General features: G+C 40.2%; 1 protein-coding gene across 1 annotated transcript in view; it reads left to right on the top strand.

The window, feature by feature from the left end:
• Nucleotides 1-20,151, top strand: part of DOCK5 (dedicator of cytokinesis 5) — a 69,330-nt gene that overhangs the window by 31,521 nt on the left and 17,658 nt on the right. Inside the window, exons 24-42 of the mRNA XM_075174625.1 lie at nucleotides 379-485; nucleotides 933-1,069; nucleotides 1,745-1,840; nucleotides 2,772-2,870; nucleotides 5,574-5,668; nucleotides 6,746-6,824; nucleotides 7,369-7,469; nucleotides 8,556-8,614; nucleotides 9,116-9,270; nucleotides 10,907-10,992; nucleotides 11,544-11,700; nucleotides 12,240-12,280; nucleotides 12,393-12,483; nucleotides 13,363-13,482; nucleotides 14,271-14,360; nucleotides 15,139-15,243; nucleotides 16,575-16,716; nucleotides 19,122-19,203; nucleotides 19,407-19,491. Of these exons, the coding sequence (XP_075030726.1) occupies nucleotides 379-485; nucleotides 933-1,069; nucleotides 1,745-1,840; nucleotides 2,772-2,870; nucleotides 5,574-5,668; nucleotides 6,746-6,824; nucleotides 7,369-7,469; nucleotides 8,556-8,614; nucleotides 9,116-9,270; nucleotides 10,907-10,992; nucleotides 11,544-11,700; nucleotides 12,240-12,280; nucleotides 12,393-12,483; nucleotides 13,363-13,482; nucleotides 14,271-14,360; nucleotides 15,139-15,243; nucleotides 16,575-16,716; nucleotides 19,122-19,203; nucleotides 19,407-19,491 (1,927 nt within the window). The remainder of the gene's footprint in view (nucleotides 1-378; nucleotides 486-932; nucleotides 1,070-1,744; nucleotides 1,841-2,771; nucleotides 2,871-5,573; nucleotides 5,669-6,745; nucleotides 6,825-7,368; nucleotides 7,470-8,555; nucleotides 8,615-9,115; nucleotides 9,271-10,906; nucleotides 10,993-11,543; nucleotides 11,701-12,239; nucleotides 12,281-12,392; nucleotides 12,484-13,362; nucleotides 13,483-14,270; nucleotides 14,361-15,138; nucleotides 15,244-16,574; nucleotides 16,717-19,121; nucleotides 19,204-19,406; nucleotides 19,492-20,151) is intronic.

The raw sequence follows: 20,151 nt of genomic DNA, 5'->3' as shown, positions 1-20,151 counted from the left end.
TGAAGCTTTGCAAAATTCTGCTTTCATTTTGTGTGAAAGTAAGTATTATCTTATGCTGGCACTGGAGGGCAGATGGTATTGCCTATTTATAAGCTTTTGTGATAATACCTAGTGTGTCTTGGGATGCAAGCTTCATTTTAAGAGGTTTAAGCCTGCAGTTTCTGCATACTGTTCAGTTTTAGTAGAAGTTTTGTGCTGAGTTTCTTGAAAATAAGTTAGGGCTCCACAGTAATTTGCCTGGAGACTGCTTCCAGGTAACCTGTCCACACAGTGACAAAACTGCCTGACTTGCCCAGGTGCAGGACAGCGTAAGTGTAGGATGGAATCACATTGGGTGAAAATGCTTACCATCTGCTTACTTTGTGGTTTGCACACTAGTGTCCTCTTCAGCAAGTTTATCCAAAGTATTCCCGACAACCAGTTAGTTCGACAGAAGCTAAACTGCATGACCAAGATAGTCGAGAGTGATCTCTTTAAACAGTCCGGTAAGTAGCAAATTGAAGTCTGTGGATTCTGCATGGGGCCATATGCTCTTAAAAATAGAAATGGCTTTCAAGTTCACGTCCTTTATGTCAGTCATCAGTGGTAGTCTACCGTTAAATCTATCTTTAGAAATATTCTTTGCCATGGAACAACTGAAACTTTTTTTGCTGCTCAGTCTTTATATAATGCCTAACACTGTAGGATCCTGATCTAGTGTGTTGATTTAGAAAGAGGCAGAAGGTGAGAGTGCGCTATTTGATGCAATACATATAATTACAGGTTATTTATGACTCTCTCTAGTCTGTTAGTGGTAACTCAAGTTGATTTAAGCCACTCTTGGTTCCAAGGTAAAGTTATGAGCAGAAAGCTACTGTGTGGTACCCAGGTACACTGAATGCTGAAGAACTTTCTGATACCAACAAGATGTGGTGCTCTGTTTCATCTTTTAGAATGCAGAGATGCTCTTCTGCCGCTACTGATAGATCAGCTAAGTGGCCAGTTGGATGACAATTCGAACAAGCCTGACCATGAGGCCTGCTCACAGCTACTTAGCAATGTTCTTGAAGTCCTGGATCGGAAAGATGTGGTGAGCATGAACTGTCAAGGGTGCAAATTAAGGTTAATTCTTGTTTTGAGAAGTTATGGCAAAGAAATGTTCTCAACTTGTGCTTTAAAGAATTACAAAGTTCTGATGTTTACAGAAATTGTGTTGCATTGCTGTATAGTTCTTTGAATCTCCTTGCACATAAAGTAGTTGTGTCTAAAAAGAAGCCATGAAAGGTTGAATTAGTGGTTATCACTACAGTACAAAAAGCAATTACTTTCCTTTCTAGGGACCAAAATGTTTCGGTGGCTTGTTGAATTATTTTGAGCAAGTCATAAAAGTATTTGGTTTCTTGTTTTCTCTGCTATGAAATAGGGACAATGATCGTTATTCAGTCAGGAGAATACAGTTACTTGCCACATTAATCATGGAAATTGATTCTAAGTTGCTGTGAAAATAACAGTTTGAACTGAAGAGCTGTTTGGTTTAGCTATGCCAGGATGAACTAACGAAGCTGGTATAGATTAATTACGCGAGCTCTCCACCAAGTGTACACCTACAGTATTTGAATCGATTGCTCATGTGTTTTAAATCTCCTTTTTTGCATCCTCTAATAACAATTAACCACTGTTAGGGCAGTCCTCCCACACAGGGAGCACTCTATAGAACAGTATACGTTAAGAATTGTCTCAGATTTTCCTTATTGAATATCCCCAGGGGCCCACTGCTGTCCACATCCAGCTGATCATGGAACGCCTGCTAAGGAGAATAAACCGCACAGTGATTGGAATGAGCAGACAGTCTCCACACATTGTGAGAGCCTTTTACTTGCTTCAGTTATTACTTTACCATTTGTTATAGTGGAATTTATTCTCCTGGGAGATTTCAGTGTGTTGCAGCAGTTTATGAAATCATCTTTCAGTTTCCTGAACTGAAGGCTTCTGTGCCACTGAAACAGGGCTTTTGGTGGTTTTCTGAGACCAGGTATTAGGATACAAATTGTCCTATTCCAGCAGCAGTTTGAACTAAGTCACAGTTGGCTGTGATTTCAAGTTCCTTTGGGCCCTTGTGCACAGGGAATTTGATTTCAGTGCAGTTCTAATACACAAGGAGTCTTTGCTGAAGAAATGCTCTTTTGTCACCTTGGCTGAATAGGATTAAATGCTGAAGGATGAGGCATCTCTAAGGGGCATTTCTGACTACTGTGTGGCATCTTAGAAGGTGTAAGCAAGTTGATATGTTTTAATTTACCATGTACAGAAAGATGGAAATGTCAAGAGCTGGGCATATATAGCAATATCTTACTTTTGAAAACTCTAAGGTCAAGTTAATGCTATTACCAATATGTCAGCTGTGAGAATTAGAGTTGGCCATAGTAAATTTGAAAATCATAGAATCATAAAATCATTTAGGTTGGAAAAGACCCTTAAGATACAATGAAGTGATTCGTATACATATATAAATATATATATGCCATTGTTTTGAGGATGTGTTTTTCTTGCAAACTGTGATCCCTGGGGAGAAAGAAAGTTATACCCAGACTTCATACTTGAAATTTAAGAAGTCTTGACTGGTTTGGGGTAGAGGACTAAACAGTCACACAGACTGATGTCAGGACATAGATGAGCAGGATTGTGATCAGTGATATTTGATTAGGCAGAACTCTGAAAGCATGTGCCGTGCTTTGAACTTGCAGTGCTTAATACAGGAAAGTAATAAAATGTTTTGTTTTTTCCTATTCTAGGGTATTTTTGTGGCCTGCATGACAGCCATCCTGAGGCAGATGGATGATTTCCATTACAACCATTACATCAATACTTTCAAAACCAGGCAGGACATTATTGTAAGTCAGCCTGGCTGGGGGATTAGCTCAGTCCATAAAGAATTACACTCTGCTTCTGAAAGGTCATTTCAAGTTACTGTATTCAGTTTGGAGTGATTATACTGTGTTCATCAGCAATGACTTATGGGCACGAAATGCCACAGCCACTGGGGATATATTCACATCACCCCTGCTGGGTATACACAGTGGATGTTGCTGACTCAGTAGAGCCTGAGAATAGCATTTGTACTATTGAGTAAAAACACGTTTAATGACTATTTAAGTCTGTGCAAGTAGAAAGTCAGGAACTAGAAGAGTGAATGAAGATGAAAAGGAAAAGCATTTTCCCCTCTCTTGCTCTCACTGTATCTCTTTGTGATCCTGTTCTCTTTGTCTACTTCTTTCTAATTCTTTCTCCTCCTCTAGAGTTTAATTAAATGCTTTAGTCTTGCTTTAGTGGGCAGCAGTGCAAAATTCCCTCCATGTTAAAAAGTGTGTACAATTCATGTCCCCAAAGACTTTCAATATGAAACCAGGTGAAACATTTTGGTTGGTTTTTTTTTTGAGGCCCTTGGAATTAACAGCTCTGTCCAGATTTTTCCCCAGACTGCCCAGAACAAGTCAGAACCAAAACCAGCATTTATGCAAGTATCTGAAGCATGACACAGCAACTGTTCTGGCTTTTTTGTCCCCATACTCCTTGTTTTGCAACTTAGAAGTGCTTGCTTATTTAAATACTGGCTGGGGAAGAGTCTGGAGTTGTGTTCTTCCTGTAAAAGCTAGAACAAAAACCACAAGAAGGTGTTTGTAATTCATTTTGGGTGGCAAGGTGATCTCTCTTTCCCTGTGCAGTTGGAATTGCTTGCAATCTGTTGAGCAACATAGCCACCTACAGGACACACACATTTCTGTCACTTCTGCATCTAAAAAGCCACTTGGCTGCATTGTCTATAGAGAGCACTCATCATCTAGTTTTAGAATTGCTTTTTATATTACCCAAGTAATTTTTTGTGAAGGAAGAAAAAACAAAATTAAGTAGATTCAAGAATTCTGCTAGTATTCGTCAAGTAAATGAGTGAAAATAAAAATAATGTGTCTAAGGAAGAAGGGTGCTAGGAAGACAAATCTGATGGATTTCGGAAAAAGGTGGATTCAGGGCGGAATTGAAACAAATTTTATGTCGAGTGGGCCTCAGTTCAGAATTTTTTCTTTTTCCTGAAGAGCAGTTGAGCTAGTAGGAGACCATTGTAACTTAAGTTCAAGGTAAGGTTAAACAGGTGCTTAAATGTAAACTTCAGATTGAAGCTCAGCTTGCAAGTTTGAAGATGTCTTGTTTTACCATGTAGTTCTGCATCTTCTGACTCAAATAGGAGAATATTTCTTTTGTATTTCTGTGTGTATTCGTAAAGCTTCTACATGAAGACATATCCAGAGGGTGAATTATACAATCATTAAAACCACCCGCATATCATTTAAACAGGTACTGATAGAAAATAACAATTTGTAATCTAATCTTTACAAATCCTTAAATCTACAGAAGCAAGCCCATGTTTGTGGTGGTGAAGTAGTTGTTAATACCAATAGAACATTGCATTTTGTTTTACTGCAAAAACTGTTTTTATTTTTGTGGTTTATTGTTGGGTTTTATTTGCTTTGGTATTTTTAGCCCTGGCATGGCACCATTACTGGGTTGGTTTAACATTGTTATAAGTTAATTCACATCTTCAAGGTGCCCCATGTCAAGTCCAAACCTTTCCATCAAGCTCTGATTTAATAATGCCTAAGGGATTTTTACTGAGGCAGCACCAAATGCCCATTTCTGTCTCTACATCGATGTCGTTTGCCAATTCTTTAGAGCAAACTGTTCACCTCAACAGGATTTTTTTTTTTTTTTGGCTGATGATCTTTGCAAGGTGGTGATTTCTCATGTGACCTTCTTTGTGTCCCCCTCATTTTTGAATGCTAATGTGCTGTCTTTGTAGAGAATAGAATCCATTTAAATGCTCATAGGTAGCATTTATATCTGTAGAGACCACAATATAGAGATCAATATTCTTGATGTTACCTTCTTCTGCTCATCTCTCTTCTTTTCCTTTTTTCTTGTTCTACAATTCAACCTTGCATTGCCCAAGTGTTAAGGTGTGATATAGCTTTGTTTGGAGCAGTTTACTGTTTGTGCAAAAAGTGCCTTTTCTACTATAATGTTCTAAACCACGTGTCTGACAGCATGTTCACTACCTCTGTTTAACTATCCTTCTTAAACTGGACCAGAAAAGACTTGACGAATTGGGGAAGTGAGAATACATTATAATTTCCATCTTTATAGAAGATACTGTATAGGGCTGTTACACTGTCATCATTCAGACGTTTGGAAACAAGTCCTTGAATATTGATTTTGCTTTTTAATCCAACTTCTGCGCCGGAACTCCCTACAACATAGCTTAATTCAAAACAGTAAAGACAGATTTAATTAAACAGATCAACATGTTCTGTGGAATTATTTCTCCTTCTGTAATTGAATGGATGAGATGTCAGAAATAATTTAGTTATTGGAATATACCCACACAATAAGAGATCCTTCTTAGGAGGTACAGTGTATTGATTGCTAATCAATGCAGTCATTAATCAATGCAATTGTAAACATTTGCATTTCCCTATATTTTGATGTGGATAAAAGACTACTATATTCAACCTGATGGGCTGTGGCTTTTATTTTTCCAACAGGACTTCCTGATGGAAACATTCATTATGTTTAAGGATCTGATTGGAAAAAATGTCTATGCAGCTGACTGGATGGTCATGAATATGATGCAGAGCAGGTATATAGTTGCTGCTATTTTAAGTCTTGCTGCTGCTTTGGACCCTTTCTGGTTCTGAAAGGAGGGTGACTCACACAGGCAGGCTTGCAAATCACTGGAGTTACATAGGCTTATTTTCTTTTACGGTTTCAGGGTGATTTAAATTAGATTTCAGTAAATGGTAGTGCCTGCACATTTCTATTGACAGAACTGGAAATCTTTTTTCTCCTGCACACAATCAAAACCATGCAGTCTTTCATCCAGTCACTTACCTGCTGGAGGGTGCAGCATAAATCAGAGAAGCCTTTTTGGTTTCAATTCTGGGGGAATCGCATGGCAAACATAAAGCTAGAGTTGGACATAAGTGTGGTCTAGGGTTTAGTGTGCTGGCCTGTAAACTAGAACTACGCAGGTTCACTTCTGTCCTCTGCTGTGGACTTTGTTTGGCCTTGCGTGAGACAGTCTCTCCTGCTAAGTCTGTACAGTTTGAATGGCTTTGGCTCACCGTCTACTGTGCTAGATAGCAAAGCATGGCCAAAACCTGCTATCCACAGCACAGCAGGGCCCATACGCCTGCAAGTTTAGTGTTCCCCCAGGCGGTATCAGCAGAAGTGGGGACAGAATGAAGAAAGAATGAAGAAACAGCAAGCACGTAATGCCTGTTTGCATGGCACAGTCACGCAAGTCATCTTCAAAATGGAGGCAGCGTAGCTCCACTGTGTCGTAGGGGTGCGGTGTGGAGAAGGGCATGGAAGTGGCAAGTTATTTGAATGCTTCAGTGGTGAGGATAGGCTAAACTTAAGAGAATCTACCATCTGGAATGACACTGCACTGTCAAAGAGATTGGATAACCCAAAAAGTGTTTTGGTTTTCCTCCGCCTCCAGTCAAGGTTTCTTTTGCTCAGAAACAGAGGAATGACTTTCCCTGAATGTCCCTCTACTGGGAAAGAGGTGAAATAGCATTGCAGAGGAATACCTGTCTTGTTTGGGAGGATCTGTTCTTGTTTCCTGGGCTTACATGTAGGAGTCATAAACCCAGAACTGCAATGTTAGTTTTTCAAGAGCCACCTTTTATTTGCTGTTTTTTATCTCTCCCAGGGTTTTCCTCCGGGCGGTGAACCAATTTACCGCTGTACTCAACCGTTTCTTTCTGGATCAAGCAAATTTTGAACTCCAGGTAATAGTTCCATTGTTTCTGGATTTTCTGAGGGACCCCAGTCCTGAAAGGCAGGAATAACAAACAAATCCCACTGTTAACAGATTTGTTGATATGGAGCATGCCCATGGAAAATGTCCATAGTCCCTTATAGAAAAGCAGCTGCATGCAGAGCAGTTCTGAATTACAGACCTGTGGTTAGTGCAGCAATAAGTTGCAAGCAAATGCATCTGCTGCAGGCTTTACAAGGTGAAGTTGAGCAGCATGCTGACTATAGCTGATTTGTGCTTGACTAGTTAAGAACAAAATACTGTATGGGTTACCCACTGTCACTTCCTTAGTTGGAAAGTACAAGATAAAAAGAGTGAGAAATTTTAAGTTGCTGTATGCTTCTGGCTTGCCTGCCATGGCTGAGAACTCACTCATCTGCCAGCTCACTGTTGGCAAGCTTCCTCATTAACACTTTTGTGTTATGTCCACAGCATTTGGGGCTGTGTAGCCCTGTTGTGTTGGTTGTTGCTTTTCCTTTGTCTTCTCCTGTTTTAGACTTGTTTCTCTTCCACAGCTCTGGAATAACTATTTCCATTTGGCAGTGGCCTTTCTCACTCATGAATCCCTCCAGCTGGAGACCTTCTCACAAGCCAAACGCAACAAAATTATCAAGAAGTGAGTTTACATTTAAAAAGTTGCCAGGCCTTTTTGCTTTTAAGAAGCTTCATTTGTACTGTTCCAGACATACCCCATACAATCTCAGAATGAGATGAAGCATGCCAGGGAAGTGTTTGATTAATGAACGATGATAAAGGGAGGAGGGGTGACTAGGACAGATGTCAGGTCTTTACACTGTGGATGTCTAAGTCTGGACGGACAGATTCTGAGCTGTTTGAGCTCAATTTAAGCACAGTCCCAAAAGATTCTTTCCACTGTAAGATCTGTAACAGAAGGCTTGCCGTAGTTCCCAAAGCAATACCTTATGCAGTTCCTCAGCCATTATGAAAGGTAGGTAAGCAAGAATCCTAAAAGCTCTGCAACTTTTTAGTCCCCTCTCTTTGCTTTTTCTGTTTCAAAAGCGAGAGCAGTTCAGAGGCATTCATCAACCCAAAAGTAGTAATTTTTACTAATTTGGCCAAATTCGCAAAGACACTGAATAGCTTTTACTGCTGCATTTAGCTGGAATCAAATGCGTAAATATATTTGTAGATCTTGACATAGAATTTTGTTAGGGCATACATAGTTAATGTTTGCCATCTTTTTTCTGCAATAATGAAGGCTTTAAGAAGCCTGGTAATTAAATATTCTTGCATTCTCGCAATGTCAGCAGTTAAAGCTTTAGGGAAGAACACCAAATACAATAAAATTCTGGGTAGAATTGCATGAAGCAGCAGGACCGCAGCTTTATTCTGCTCTCAGGGAGTCTGCAGTCATCTGCCATAATAGCATATGGCCCTTCTCTTCCTCTGTGCATTGAGCATTAGTGCTGGGCAGGGTAAGGAAGAAAAAAGATGAAGTAAACATCTAACAAAAGGTATGTAATATTGAGGAACTTCTTGGTAGACTCTTAGTACGGAATACAGTCTGTGAGACCCCTTGGTATAAATGCCCAGCATATTCAGGTTTGTGTGTGGTGGGTTTTTTTAAGGAGAGGGTAATAGATTTCTGTGATTTTGCCATTAAATTTCTTCAGCAACTTTGCAAAGGTAATTTCAGTGCGTAGGACTTCTTAATCTTTTTCTTTCTAATACTTTTTTCTAGGTATGGGGACATGAGGAAAGAAATTGGCTTCAAAATAAGGGATATGTGGTATAACCTGGGTGAGTTCCAGCCAAAGAATTATCTTTATTCAAGCTCTCAAGCTGGCTTTCAAATCCTTTATTTCTTTATAAAAGCTGCTCATGTTTAATGTGGGGAAATAGGCTTAAGGTTCAGCTGTTTCAGAGCACAAAATCTCTTTTCCTTTTTCTGTGAATAGCTTGCAAAAACTAATCTTTTCTCACATCAGCTGCTGAGGTAATTTCTTAGATTCCTTATAAAGGATGTTCTACCATATGAAGGACAAGAGTAGAATTTTTCAGAGAGCCTTTGTGATTTGCAACATTGCATGCATTCAGTTCATTTATTTTCTTGGACTATTCCTGAATTTTGGAGCCTGTAACATGTTAATTCTACCTTAAGTAGTCATTATCCACATAAAATATGCATTCTAGGCAGAATGTCTGTGGTTTATGGTCTTTATTTTATATGAATAATGTGCTTAAACATTTGGATATCCAAATCCTGCCATTAGCATGTATCTGACTTTGACTTTCTTGCAGGTCCCCACAAAATAAAATTCATTCCGGCAATGGTAGGCCCAATCCTGGAGGTAACCCTGGTCCCAGAGCCTGAGCTACGGAAAGCTACCATTCCCATCTTCTTTGATATGATGCAGTGCGAGTTTAACTTCAGTGGGAACAGAAACTTCCATATGGTAAGGGAGCCTGGTGTCTTCAGTACAGATGTTCTGCAGTATGCATTGGGCAAGAAGGAGAAGAGAACACTTAAACAAAAACAAAACAAACAAAAAAACCCCACACAAAACAAACATTGTGCCAAACGCTTTGGGAAGTTATTGTTAAGTGGTTTGTAGGAGTCAGGACTCTTCAGTTCTGTCCCTGACTGTACCTTTGCATGACTTTGATAATTAATGAATTCCTGTGTTTTCATACCTTTCTGCATTTGCAGATGTGTGAATACCCACATCTAAATTGTGAAGCAATTTGGAGACCCTAAGAGAGTACTCTAAAAAGTAATGTCTATTTACATTTATAGTAACAGTATAAATTCCCCCAAGACAGATCTTTGGCTGTAAATGTAAGTTACTATAAAGAAAATTGCTGGACAGTCAAGTGTTAGGACTATGTAGTTGCTTACATACTGACTAATCCCTCATTAACTTCAAATTTGACAACATACTTGTGAATACTGATGCCACCATTATGGAAAGCAGAACAGTGATACAAAGGACAGACACGATTTGCTTGAGGCTACACAAGTAAAAGGACAGAGCAGGGAACAGAACCTGGATCCCTGAGTTCCAACACTGTGCTAATTTCTCCAGAAGTTACCTTTTATTGCTACTGAGTTAGCACCAGAAAGTAAGGAAGGAAAAAGAGGAGCTTTGCTTTTGCCCTGAGGTTAAGTTTTCACTGCAGTTTCTAAGGACTTATTCTTCCAGCTGTTCCTCTGGGGATAACAGACATTAACATCTCAACTGGCAGGCAGGGGACACTATAGTTATGCTGTAGGCAGTCTTCTCCCTGGAGATGGGTAGGAGCCATCCATCCAAAAGGCAGCCACCTTGGCATTTCAGACTGTTGTCAAATGTGACGTGCATCTCCCTAAGCACCATCCTCACACCAGCTTAGACCCCAGCTTCAGTGTGCATGCGGGATCTTTCTTCCCTTGGGGTCATCAGTCTTTGGTGTGGTTGGCCCCAGGGTCTCAGGGGTTTTTGGAATCAGTAGAAGGAAGCAGGATGCGTGTGGCATGGATTTTCCATTCCAGTGGTATTTGTATACTAGCTACAACTGAGATTATGTACTTGACCTGCTTGCACGTAACAGGGCATATCTTCATGGCTAGACAGATAATCACACAGGACTTGGTCCTTGCATCATGAGAAGTTGCTTTGATTAGTAGTCACAAGTGTTTATGATGGCCAGAGGGTTGTGACTTGCCGTTAACTGATGGTAGTAGTTCAGTTTCTTCAGGGTGAGTGAATGACCATTATCATCTGTAAGCTGGCTGCTAAGATGCTTCTCCATCCTAGCAAAACTGAACTGCTAATCGATGGAGGAAAAGGGGAAGCGTTACCCCAGAGCGTGACTTTCCAGTGACTGTAGGATGAGAGAGGGAGGACTTCTATTTCCTTGCACCAATCTTGTCATCTTGGCTACTTACCATTTTTATTCTGCTCCAACAATGAAAGCGTCCTCTAGCTTGGCTTGTAAAACCAGTGTCGAATGGCAGGTCAGTTCAGAAACACCAGCCACAAGCATTACTAATGTTCAGACCACACTCTTGAGAGTTGCTGTCTATTTGATTGTGGGTTTTTGCCTTTTCAGTTTGAAAATGAGTTGATAACCAAGCTGGACCAGGAAGTGGAGGGTGGCCGAGGGGACGAACAGTACAAGGTTTTGCTGGAGAAACTGTAAGTTTTATAAATAACATGGACACTCTTCTTTACAGCTTAGTTGGCTATTTTTCTAATGCAAAGAAATCCTAATTCATTACTCCAGTGAATAGGGAGACAGTGCAGTTGACAGTGATCTTAATGCTATATGGGATATTCTGAGACTGATTGCCTTAAAATGATGCTTTTATTCTGGAGCAGCAACTTGCACAACTACCCTAACCTTGGAGATGAAAGCCCAGAGGCAGGTGCTAAACTGGCAAGGGGGCTTGTAAGTGGAAAAGCCTGAGAACAGCAGGCTCAAAGTTAAAGCAAAATCAGCCTTCTTTTAGCACCAACAATAGAACCCAGGTTTTTGATCAACAAGCAAGGCTTTGACCTGCCTGACTTGGGTATCTGAGGTCTGGGGGTGTGGTATGCTGTTCTGCACTGTGAGAGTCTCTGTTCAGGAAACATATTTGACTCGGTTAGCTGAGTGGCTGTTTGGGTAATTTACACTGAAGTTCTACTTACCACCGCTCAGAACTGTAACTGAGTATTCCCTTCCGTCTCTCTGGATGTATCTGCAGCCTCTTGGAGCACTGTCGGAAGCATAAATATCTGTCTACTTCTGGAGAAGTGTTTGCTTTGCTGGTCAGCAGCCTGCTAGAGAACCTGCTGGACTACAGGACGATCATGCATGATGAAAGCAAGGAGAACCGCATGAGCTGCACTGTCAATGTGCTGGTATGGAGAAGGCTGGATTTGGATACGGGTGCTTCTTTACTGACCTGGCTTTTGTGGATTCTGAAGGATTTTTTTTTTTGTAGGATTTTAAGTAATTCTTTATGCCATTTCTGGTTAATGATGGGCCTAAGTCAGGCTACCAGCCATTGACAGCTATAAAATGTAGAAAGATGTACAATCCAAAATCAAGTCACATGGCTGGCCCTTGTCTACAGGGTAATCTGAAGCCCTGAAATACAGACAGGAAAGATGGCTAGCTGGTAGTTTGGGAAATGTGGGCTTAAGTCCCTGTTCCACTGCAAAGAGCCTATACAACTTTGGATAAGTCACTTTCTCTCTTTGACTTTTCTAGAGGTGATAGTAGCCCCACCTTATGTTAAAGGGATGGTTGCAGGGATATATGCACCTAAGTAGGCAAAATGACAGCAAAGATCTTTGAAATATCTAAAACTGATGCTTAAGTTACTTGTCTAGAGATGATTATGCAAATGCATGGCGCTTTACATTGTAAAAGTTGGACTTTTTTCTATTCTTTGCAGAATTTTTATAAGGAGAAGAAACGGGAGGACATTTATATCAGGTAGGCTGTTTCCCTCCGTAAACCTGTATAGAAGCCTTTATTTCTGTTGGTGTTCTGTACACTGATACAGGAGTCCTTCGCATCAAGTAACAATTGCTTTTCGTTTATTTAGGTATCTATATAAACTCCGGGACCTGCACACAGACTGTGAGAACTTCACAGAGGCAGCATACACTCTCCTCCTCCACGCAGAGCTGCTCCAGGTATTACACTAAAGACAATTTTAGTTTCCGCTGTCAGGGTATGGGTTTTAAATGAAGTGCAAACAGCTCAGAATAAACAATTCATGTTTTTGTTTGTTTTTTTTTTTTCTTTAATGTGACGTGCGCTTCACAATTTTGCAAATTGCACAGCAGCTAAATGGATCAAAGCGAGAATGTTATTAGCATCAATTTGTTACATACACTTGGTGAAACAGTGATATAGTGAGCTGGGAGAAAATGTCCGTGTTAGGGGTCATAGTACAGTTTTTTTCCACTTCCATGGGAATAGTGTAAAAATGCATTAGCCTAAGCCTTCTTAATTTGGATTTAAGTCAACCTCTTCATTTCTTCCGCAGATAATAAAGTGGAAGCATACACATTCACTTAGTCTCACCATAGGACCTCAAGTGAAAAATCACACCAATTTTGCAGATATAATTAAACTTGTATTAACGTTTTAAAGTGATTTGTAAATATGACTAAAAAATTTGTACAAGTTCAGATGAATTCTTAAACTGATTTGAAATGAACTTTTAACGTAGAAAAAAATTTGCACGCAACTGAAGCTTTCTGTCTGCTTATATATGTAGTGAGAGAGCGTAATTGGATGTTTTTCTGAGCAGCTGGCTGGAGTGGCTTAAGAAGTTACTGTGTGCTGGCTACTTGTTGTTCTAACCAGGCTGCTGAGATGTAGTGTTTGTGTGTGCATTCCTAGTTTACATTAGTCAGCCAGCTCAGCTTATATCACTCTCCCTTTGCACTGGTGATGGATTTGTCTTGAATGCATCCCTGCAGAAGTTGAGTCTATCCACTCTAAGGATTTGTTAATCTGAAAATGTTCCAGTTTTTTCAACTTTGCCTTTTTTTCTTCTGTACTAGTGGTCCGAGAAGCCATGTGTCCCCCATCTCCTGCAGAGGGACAGCTACTATGTCTACTCACAACAGGAACTCAAAGAAAAACTCTACCAAGAAATTATCTCCTTCTTTGACAGGGGCAAAGTGAGTGTCTCTGCAGTGTTCCTACAGTTCACTGGTAAATACTTGGCTTGGTGAATGTAGCTGGCAGAAGTTGTTTTAACAACTTCTGTTAAAAGCAGATATGATTCCATAACAGGCCTTTGATGCTTACGCCTGGCTCTTTAATAGAGACCACAGAGCTGGTATGAGCAGGGTATCTATTTGTCCTGGTGATATTTGAATCCTATTTCCTTGTTAATCAAAGAGCATCTGGAAAACTAACCCTGTTTAAGATACTGGGTAGATGAGAAAATTATAGGTTTTCCTTTTCTTTTTCTGGGTAACGGCTTTTGTCAAGTTTTTGCATTGCAGTAAGTTTGGCTGGTCTGGCTGATGCTGAACTTGTGTTAGTTGCACTTTGCATAGATGGTTCTACCAGGCTAAATGAGACGAACCCAAGGAAGCCTGATGCAGGGGATGAAGTATTAGTGTCGGAGGAGACCACCTGGGCTTCTCTCGTTTGCTGTTTAGGCATGTCCTTCCACCTCTTTGTGCCTCAGTTTTCCCTATCAGGAGGAACAATAGAAACCTTGCTTTGTAAATCACTTTCAGATCTACAAATCAAAAGAGCTGTGTGACTATAATAATTGCTGCAAAAAATGTACAGCATGGAGTCTAAGGGAAGGTTGGCAGTGCATTAAAGTACTGCCTGAATTAAAATCAGCTGAATTTTTTGTTTACCTATCTGTGGTAATGAATGCTTTTAACTGTGTCTTTTATTTTGCTTGTGCTCTTCTTCCCCCACCTGCCTCCCTTCACCCTCCATGGAGATGTGGGAAAAAGCCATTCAACTAAGCAAAGAGTTGGCTGACATGTATGAAAACAAGGTCTTTGATTATGAGGGACTTGGTAATCTCCTGGTAAGATTTTTTACTCTATTTTCAGCAGGCTGCTGACTGCTTATAATTATGTTGTTGAGCAGGATAAGCCCAAAATACATTTATGTTAAAGACAAACAAACCAATATAACCCCCATGGTTTTGTAAAGCTTAATATTGGAAGAACGTTTTCACAAATTTTTAAAGTGTGTGGTTTTGACCTTGTAATTAGCATGACAATATTGTGTGCAGATGTTTAGCATTTTAGTGTTAATCAAATAAGGTAACATTTGCATGGTGTATTTTCAGGCTCCGTAAATCTCATCACCTTGTTATTTCTGTGATAAAACTACTGTGTATGAACACAGAACTATAGAATCATCTTGGTTCTGAATTATGTTTTTAAGATGTAACCAGATGGTCTTTATGTTCTTTCATATGAGAATCATCTGCCCAGTTTTATTTCTGCCAATTCTCTGACATTTGTCACCATTTGTGTCTGCTCAGTTTCAGAACATATTTATTTTTAATTTGTATTGCAATAGTTAAGGATTTCAGGTATCCTCCTGGAATCCTAAAAAACATGGTATTGTTCTCCTGTGTGCAAACCAGGAAATGAAGTTGATCCTGGCCCAGACAAACCAAATATTTAACCAAGTAAATGGATAAGTATGAGATACTGTACCAAAAATCAATTGTAAAAAGTATTCTGTAGGGGAGAACTAACAGATCAGAAATTGGCACTGGGAATGTGAGCTACAGTCTGGCAGTGTCCTTGAATACTCCAAAGTGAAAATGCTGGTGACTTTTTCTTTTTCAGAAAAAACGAGCTACTTTTTATGAGAATATAATGAAGGCAATGAGACCTCAACCAGAGTACTTTGCTGTCGGATACTATGGTCAGGGTTTCCCCTCTTTCCTCCGGGTAAGAATTCTTTAGCACTCAAGTTCTGGAGTGGTGGGTACCCTAAAAGTCACAACTTTTGCAGAGCTTCCAAGAAAATTCAGATGCCAAACTCCTTTTCCTTTGAATGACACTGAGAGATCTAAATCCCTTAAGTATTTCAAAACATTTCAGCGTATAAAAAGAAAGACAAGTAAAGACCAGATTTTTTTGTGTTAACAGCTTTAATAAAGTTAGTGTATTGCAATAGGGTTTCTCAGATGATTAGTATGTTCTTATATGGACTTAAACAGAATCTACCTTTTGTATTTGTGCCCTATACACTTCCTCAGAAATATGATTGTTGCTGTTGGAAAATGTTTAGCTTGTAAAGAATTTATCCTATTGCTTTTCAGCCTGCATCAACCTAATTTTCAGAACACAGATCATTTCAATGCTCAAGCACATTAGTGAGAGTCTGTCCCACGCAGAAGAGTTAAAATGCAAAGATGCTTCCTGTTTGAGCTTGCTGCTAAGCATTGCTGGATCTTTGCTAGCTATAATACAAGAGTCTAGCCAAAATGAGTCAGATGGGCAGGGTGCAGCATACTAGAAAATATTCCCAACTATTATTTAAAATTAATGAACGTTTACATTTTCAGACTGGAGTTGTTTGAAGTTGCTGGCCTTAAATGGAAGCCAAGCTTAATAAAAAAGAAAAATGTTAATTTAGGACTGTGGAACTGGATGGCATAGAAGGCTTTCACCTCCAGGTCATGTTTTTGAATCCATCCCTTCCAGAAACCACCGCTGTTTGGTGGCCAGTTTGGAAAAATAATTGGCCATGGTCTGCTGTTAAGTCTGTGGTGCAAAACTGCCATAGCTGGCCATTTTGTTAATGGTAGCTGAAGAGAGTCAGGAATGGAATGGAGCTAAAACTCGTGTCTTTGTGCATAGGGAGATCCCTCAGTTAACTCATACCATAAGTGGTCTGGCAAGGAGCACGCAGTTACCTGCACTAAAGAACTTTTTGGGACACATGTTCTCTTACTTAAAATCAGTCCCCTGACTGAGATTTCATGTGTTGAATATATGAGTTCTGAGAAAGCACGAACGTGTTCAATAACATTTGTATGTGGAACAATGAATTTTCTAGACAAATATGAGGATGCTGTTGCAGGGCCTTGCTCCTGAGAGTTGCTGTGTTGTCACTCCAGCCTATGTTTCTTCTCTCATGTGTTCTGACTCTCTGTTAAGCTAGGAGACAACCCTTCATATAAACTAGATCTCTGAGACTACTCTGCGTATGTTTGGAAAGCTCTTTCTCATTGCTTTGTTTAGTGTTATTTCTCTTTTTCTTCTGCTACCCACAGAATAAAATTTTTATCTACCGTGGCAAAGAGTATGAACGGAGGGAGGACTTCAACCTGAAGCTATTGACCCAGTTTCCTAGTGCTGAGAAGATGACCAGCACTGCCCCTCCAGGAGAAGAGATCAAGTCTTCTCCTAAACAGTGTATCTTTTGGTTCTAATATGTTTTGGCACATTCGAGATCTGCCTTTTTCCTAAAATAAGAGAATTAGTAAGCAACCATAATAAGCAAGGAATGTACTGCGCCAGGGGGGCTTTGAAGCAGGCACTGGGCGTGAAAATAAGACTATGCAGAATTGTGGTAGTGAACTTAAACATATTGGAAAAGAGAGACAGCTTGATATTGTCAGAGTTAAATGAGCTGCTGTTAGGATGAAACCTTAACAGATTGCAGGTCAGGATTTCTTGTGCCTTCTTCTCAAGCAGGTGGTGCTGACTGCTGTAGTATATATGTGATCCAGTTCGGTATTTCTAGATGAAAGAGGTAAAATACAGGCAGTGAAAGTGGGATATAAAGAAAGTGGAAGTATGCTCTCTTCTTGCTTGCAGTTAACTAGCATTTATGAAGTGGCTGGTTTTTGTTTTTTTCCCTAGAAGTCACTTTGTAAGGAGTGTGAAGTGGTTATTTATGTTGATGAAAGTTGTTGGGTGAACGACTCTTCTTTTTTTTTTTTTTTTTAAATTTATTTTTTCTTTATGCTGGTGGAACTCCGAACTGTGTGACACAGCACACCACTAGGCTTAAGATCCTCTTCCTCTTAATTGTGAACATGACCAAGTGCAACGTAGTGAAGATGCATCAGATTCTTGTTTGTGACTTCCAGGCAATAGCAGATGTGCTCCTGGAAGATGTACATCAGTAAAAACCAAGTTACTGGGCTTCTGGCCTGTGTTATACAGGCCAGACTAGAGAATCTGATGGTCCATTTTGGCCCTAAAAGTCTGTATACAAACGCACAACTCGAGCAGTGATACCAGATGCTTCCCTTGCAATAAGCCTGCCAAGCACTAAATCCACATAGGAAATTAAAATTCATTCAAGACCAAACTTGGTATCAAAAAATGCCTCTTCTATTGCTGCTTTGTTTCAGCTACTTCCTTTGCATCTGTTTGTGTTTGTTCTAATGTTTTTGGCTCAAGATGAACCTCAACTGCAAGATTTGGATCCAGATCTGAACTCTTCCAAAAGTTTGGGGGTGTTTGGTTCCGGGTCTTTGGCATAGCCCCATTGTAAAGGGGAGCAGCTGCATAGCTTGGATTTGGTACAGGTTCTTCTCGGACTCTTACAAACACCTTCTGAAAAGATGAGGAGTTTGAGTGCCCAAATCACTGTTGTGTTAGGCAGGGGTTGATGGTTCTGTAGTTTGTTTTCATTTCATGCTTTTTTAACCTCTGTTGTCTCGGGCTCTTTTTTCCTTTTGCTTAGAATCTGTTTCCACACGCTTTTGTGATAAAATGCCTTGTTCTTCCTTTGGTTGTTTCATAATAGTGTACTGGAGCTATTAAGTGAGATGTACACAGTCTCAGGGAATGCCTACACAGTTAAACAGGTTAGTCTTCCACCAGTTCTGAACTAGAAGCTGTATAGCATGCTAAGCATGGCATGAAGCCCAAGCTAATAAGCTCTCCTGAGAGAAAGAATATATTAGCTTGGGCTTAGTGCTTGATCTAATGTGACTATGCGGTTTTGGGTTCAGATTTGGCTAGTACCCATCTGGCTCTTCAATGCGGGCAGAATGACCTTGCCTTTGCTTTCAAAATACTGTTTAGAACTACCCTCATGAAATACAAAGGGTGTATGGGGCTACCCTACCCACCGGTAAAACATTGCACATCCAGAGTGCAATTGGCAGGTGATTCACGGAAATAGTCTATTAATGTGGGTCAAATTGTTTATGCTTTCCCTTTCCATACAGGTTTTTACTTCTGTAGAGCCTTCAATACAGTCCTTAGAACTCTGGAGGAACACCACTGTAAGCTGTTGTGCTTGGGGATACTATTACTAACTTTTTTTTTTTATTTCTGTCATGGTTCACAGGTGTAAAAGCTGAAGGTGAAGTAGATATTCACTGATTAAAAACAGCCTACTTTCTTCAGTTAGCTTTATTGCTCTAAATATTGGGAGGGAGGGGCAGCTTCACTCTACTGGAAGAATCTGACAAATAACCATGGGGTGGTGGGGGAGAGAGAAGAGACAGATGCATCCGTTACAGAACCTGGTGCAGAATCTTGTTTTCCTGTCCCCAAAGTAGAAATCGGTAGCACCCAGGCTTCCCAAGCATTTCACCAGGGAATTTCAGTAGTTGGAAGTGTTCGTGCAGCCCTTATCTTTTTGGGCTTTTAGTTCGTGAGTAGCATACAAACTACAAGAAGCAATGTAATGCCTGTGATTGTTGATGAACTACTAAGTATTTTTCTTCAGACATGACAAGAGCACAGGGAATTGTTGAGAAGTCTGACAGTTCATGAAAGCAGGAAGGGTATTCCTCTTCCTCTCCTATTTTCCCAAAAGGATTCATAGTTTTTCATCCTTAACTATAGCTGCTCAGATGTGCAGTGCTTTATTGTGAAGCCTGTGATGAACCTGCCACCTAATTATAAAGATAAACCTGTTCCTGAACAGATCTTAAAGTAATTTGTTTTCCTTTTCCCTCAACATTTCCTCTGTATTTTTCTCAACTAGCCTAGGCACAAGGTGGAGTACCTTTGTGTCCTTTGTAAATTTGTTTTACAGTCCAGTTTAAACGTGGTTGGTTTTGAGAGAAAACAGAAGAACGTTTCTGTAAGGAGGATGGGAAGTGAGAAAACTCACCATTTACTCTGCCTCTTTCTAGCTACTACAGAGCAAACGAGGTACAGCAGTTCACGCACTCCCGACCAGTCAGGAAAGGAGAAAAAGATCCAGACAACGAGTTTGCTGTGAGTCCTTTGCTTTTGATGCTGGCTGGCTTGGGTGTCTGTGCTATGACGAAACGGTTCTATGCATTTATTTATTTTGTTGGTGGCCTTTTGAACAGCACTCCTCCACCTGTGGCAATGGAGTTTTGCTATTAAAATGTAGGAGAGGCAAAGGGCTGCACTTGGCATTGCAGTCCTTACATAAAGCCAATGTGATAATGCCAAGGGGCTCCATAGCTCAAGTTGTAATGCTCAAAATCCTTGATCTAGAATCCATAAATATTGTGCTGTCTACCACAGCTTCCTACAGAGTCCAGCTGTGTGCCTGGTAGATGGTGGATGATGTAGCCGTCTTTAAGGAGGCCAGCCTCTAACACTGAAGGATCAGTTCAACTTCAGGCCAACTTTTAAGACTTGCAGTGGAGAGTGAGCCTTGGATGTAGTGCAATAGCGTGTTCCCTTGCTGCCTGTGAGGCATACTGTGGCTCATGTAGTGGTTGAGCATGTTGCATACAACTCTGGCTAAATACGCCATAATCGCAGTCCTGCTAATAGCGGTCCACATGGAGGATAACAGCCTACTGCTGCTAATGTTGGTACCATTTAAATAGCAGAGGTGGTATTTGTTACCAAAAACACTGGGTTCCATCCCAGTTAGTGAAGATGAAAGTCATTGTGTAA

This window comes from Calonectris borealis, chromosome 27, assembly GCF_964195595.1.
Source record: "Calonectris borealis chromosome 27, bCalBor7.hap1.2, whole genome shotgun sequence".
Classification (NCBI taxonomy): domain Eukaryota; kingdom Metazoa; phylum Chordata; class Aves; order Procellariiformes; family Procellariidae; genus Calonectris; species Calonectris borealis.
This window is presented reverse-complemented; position numbering and strand designations above follow the sequence as displayed.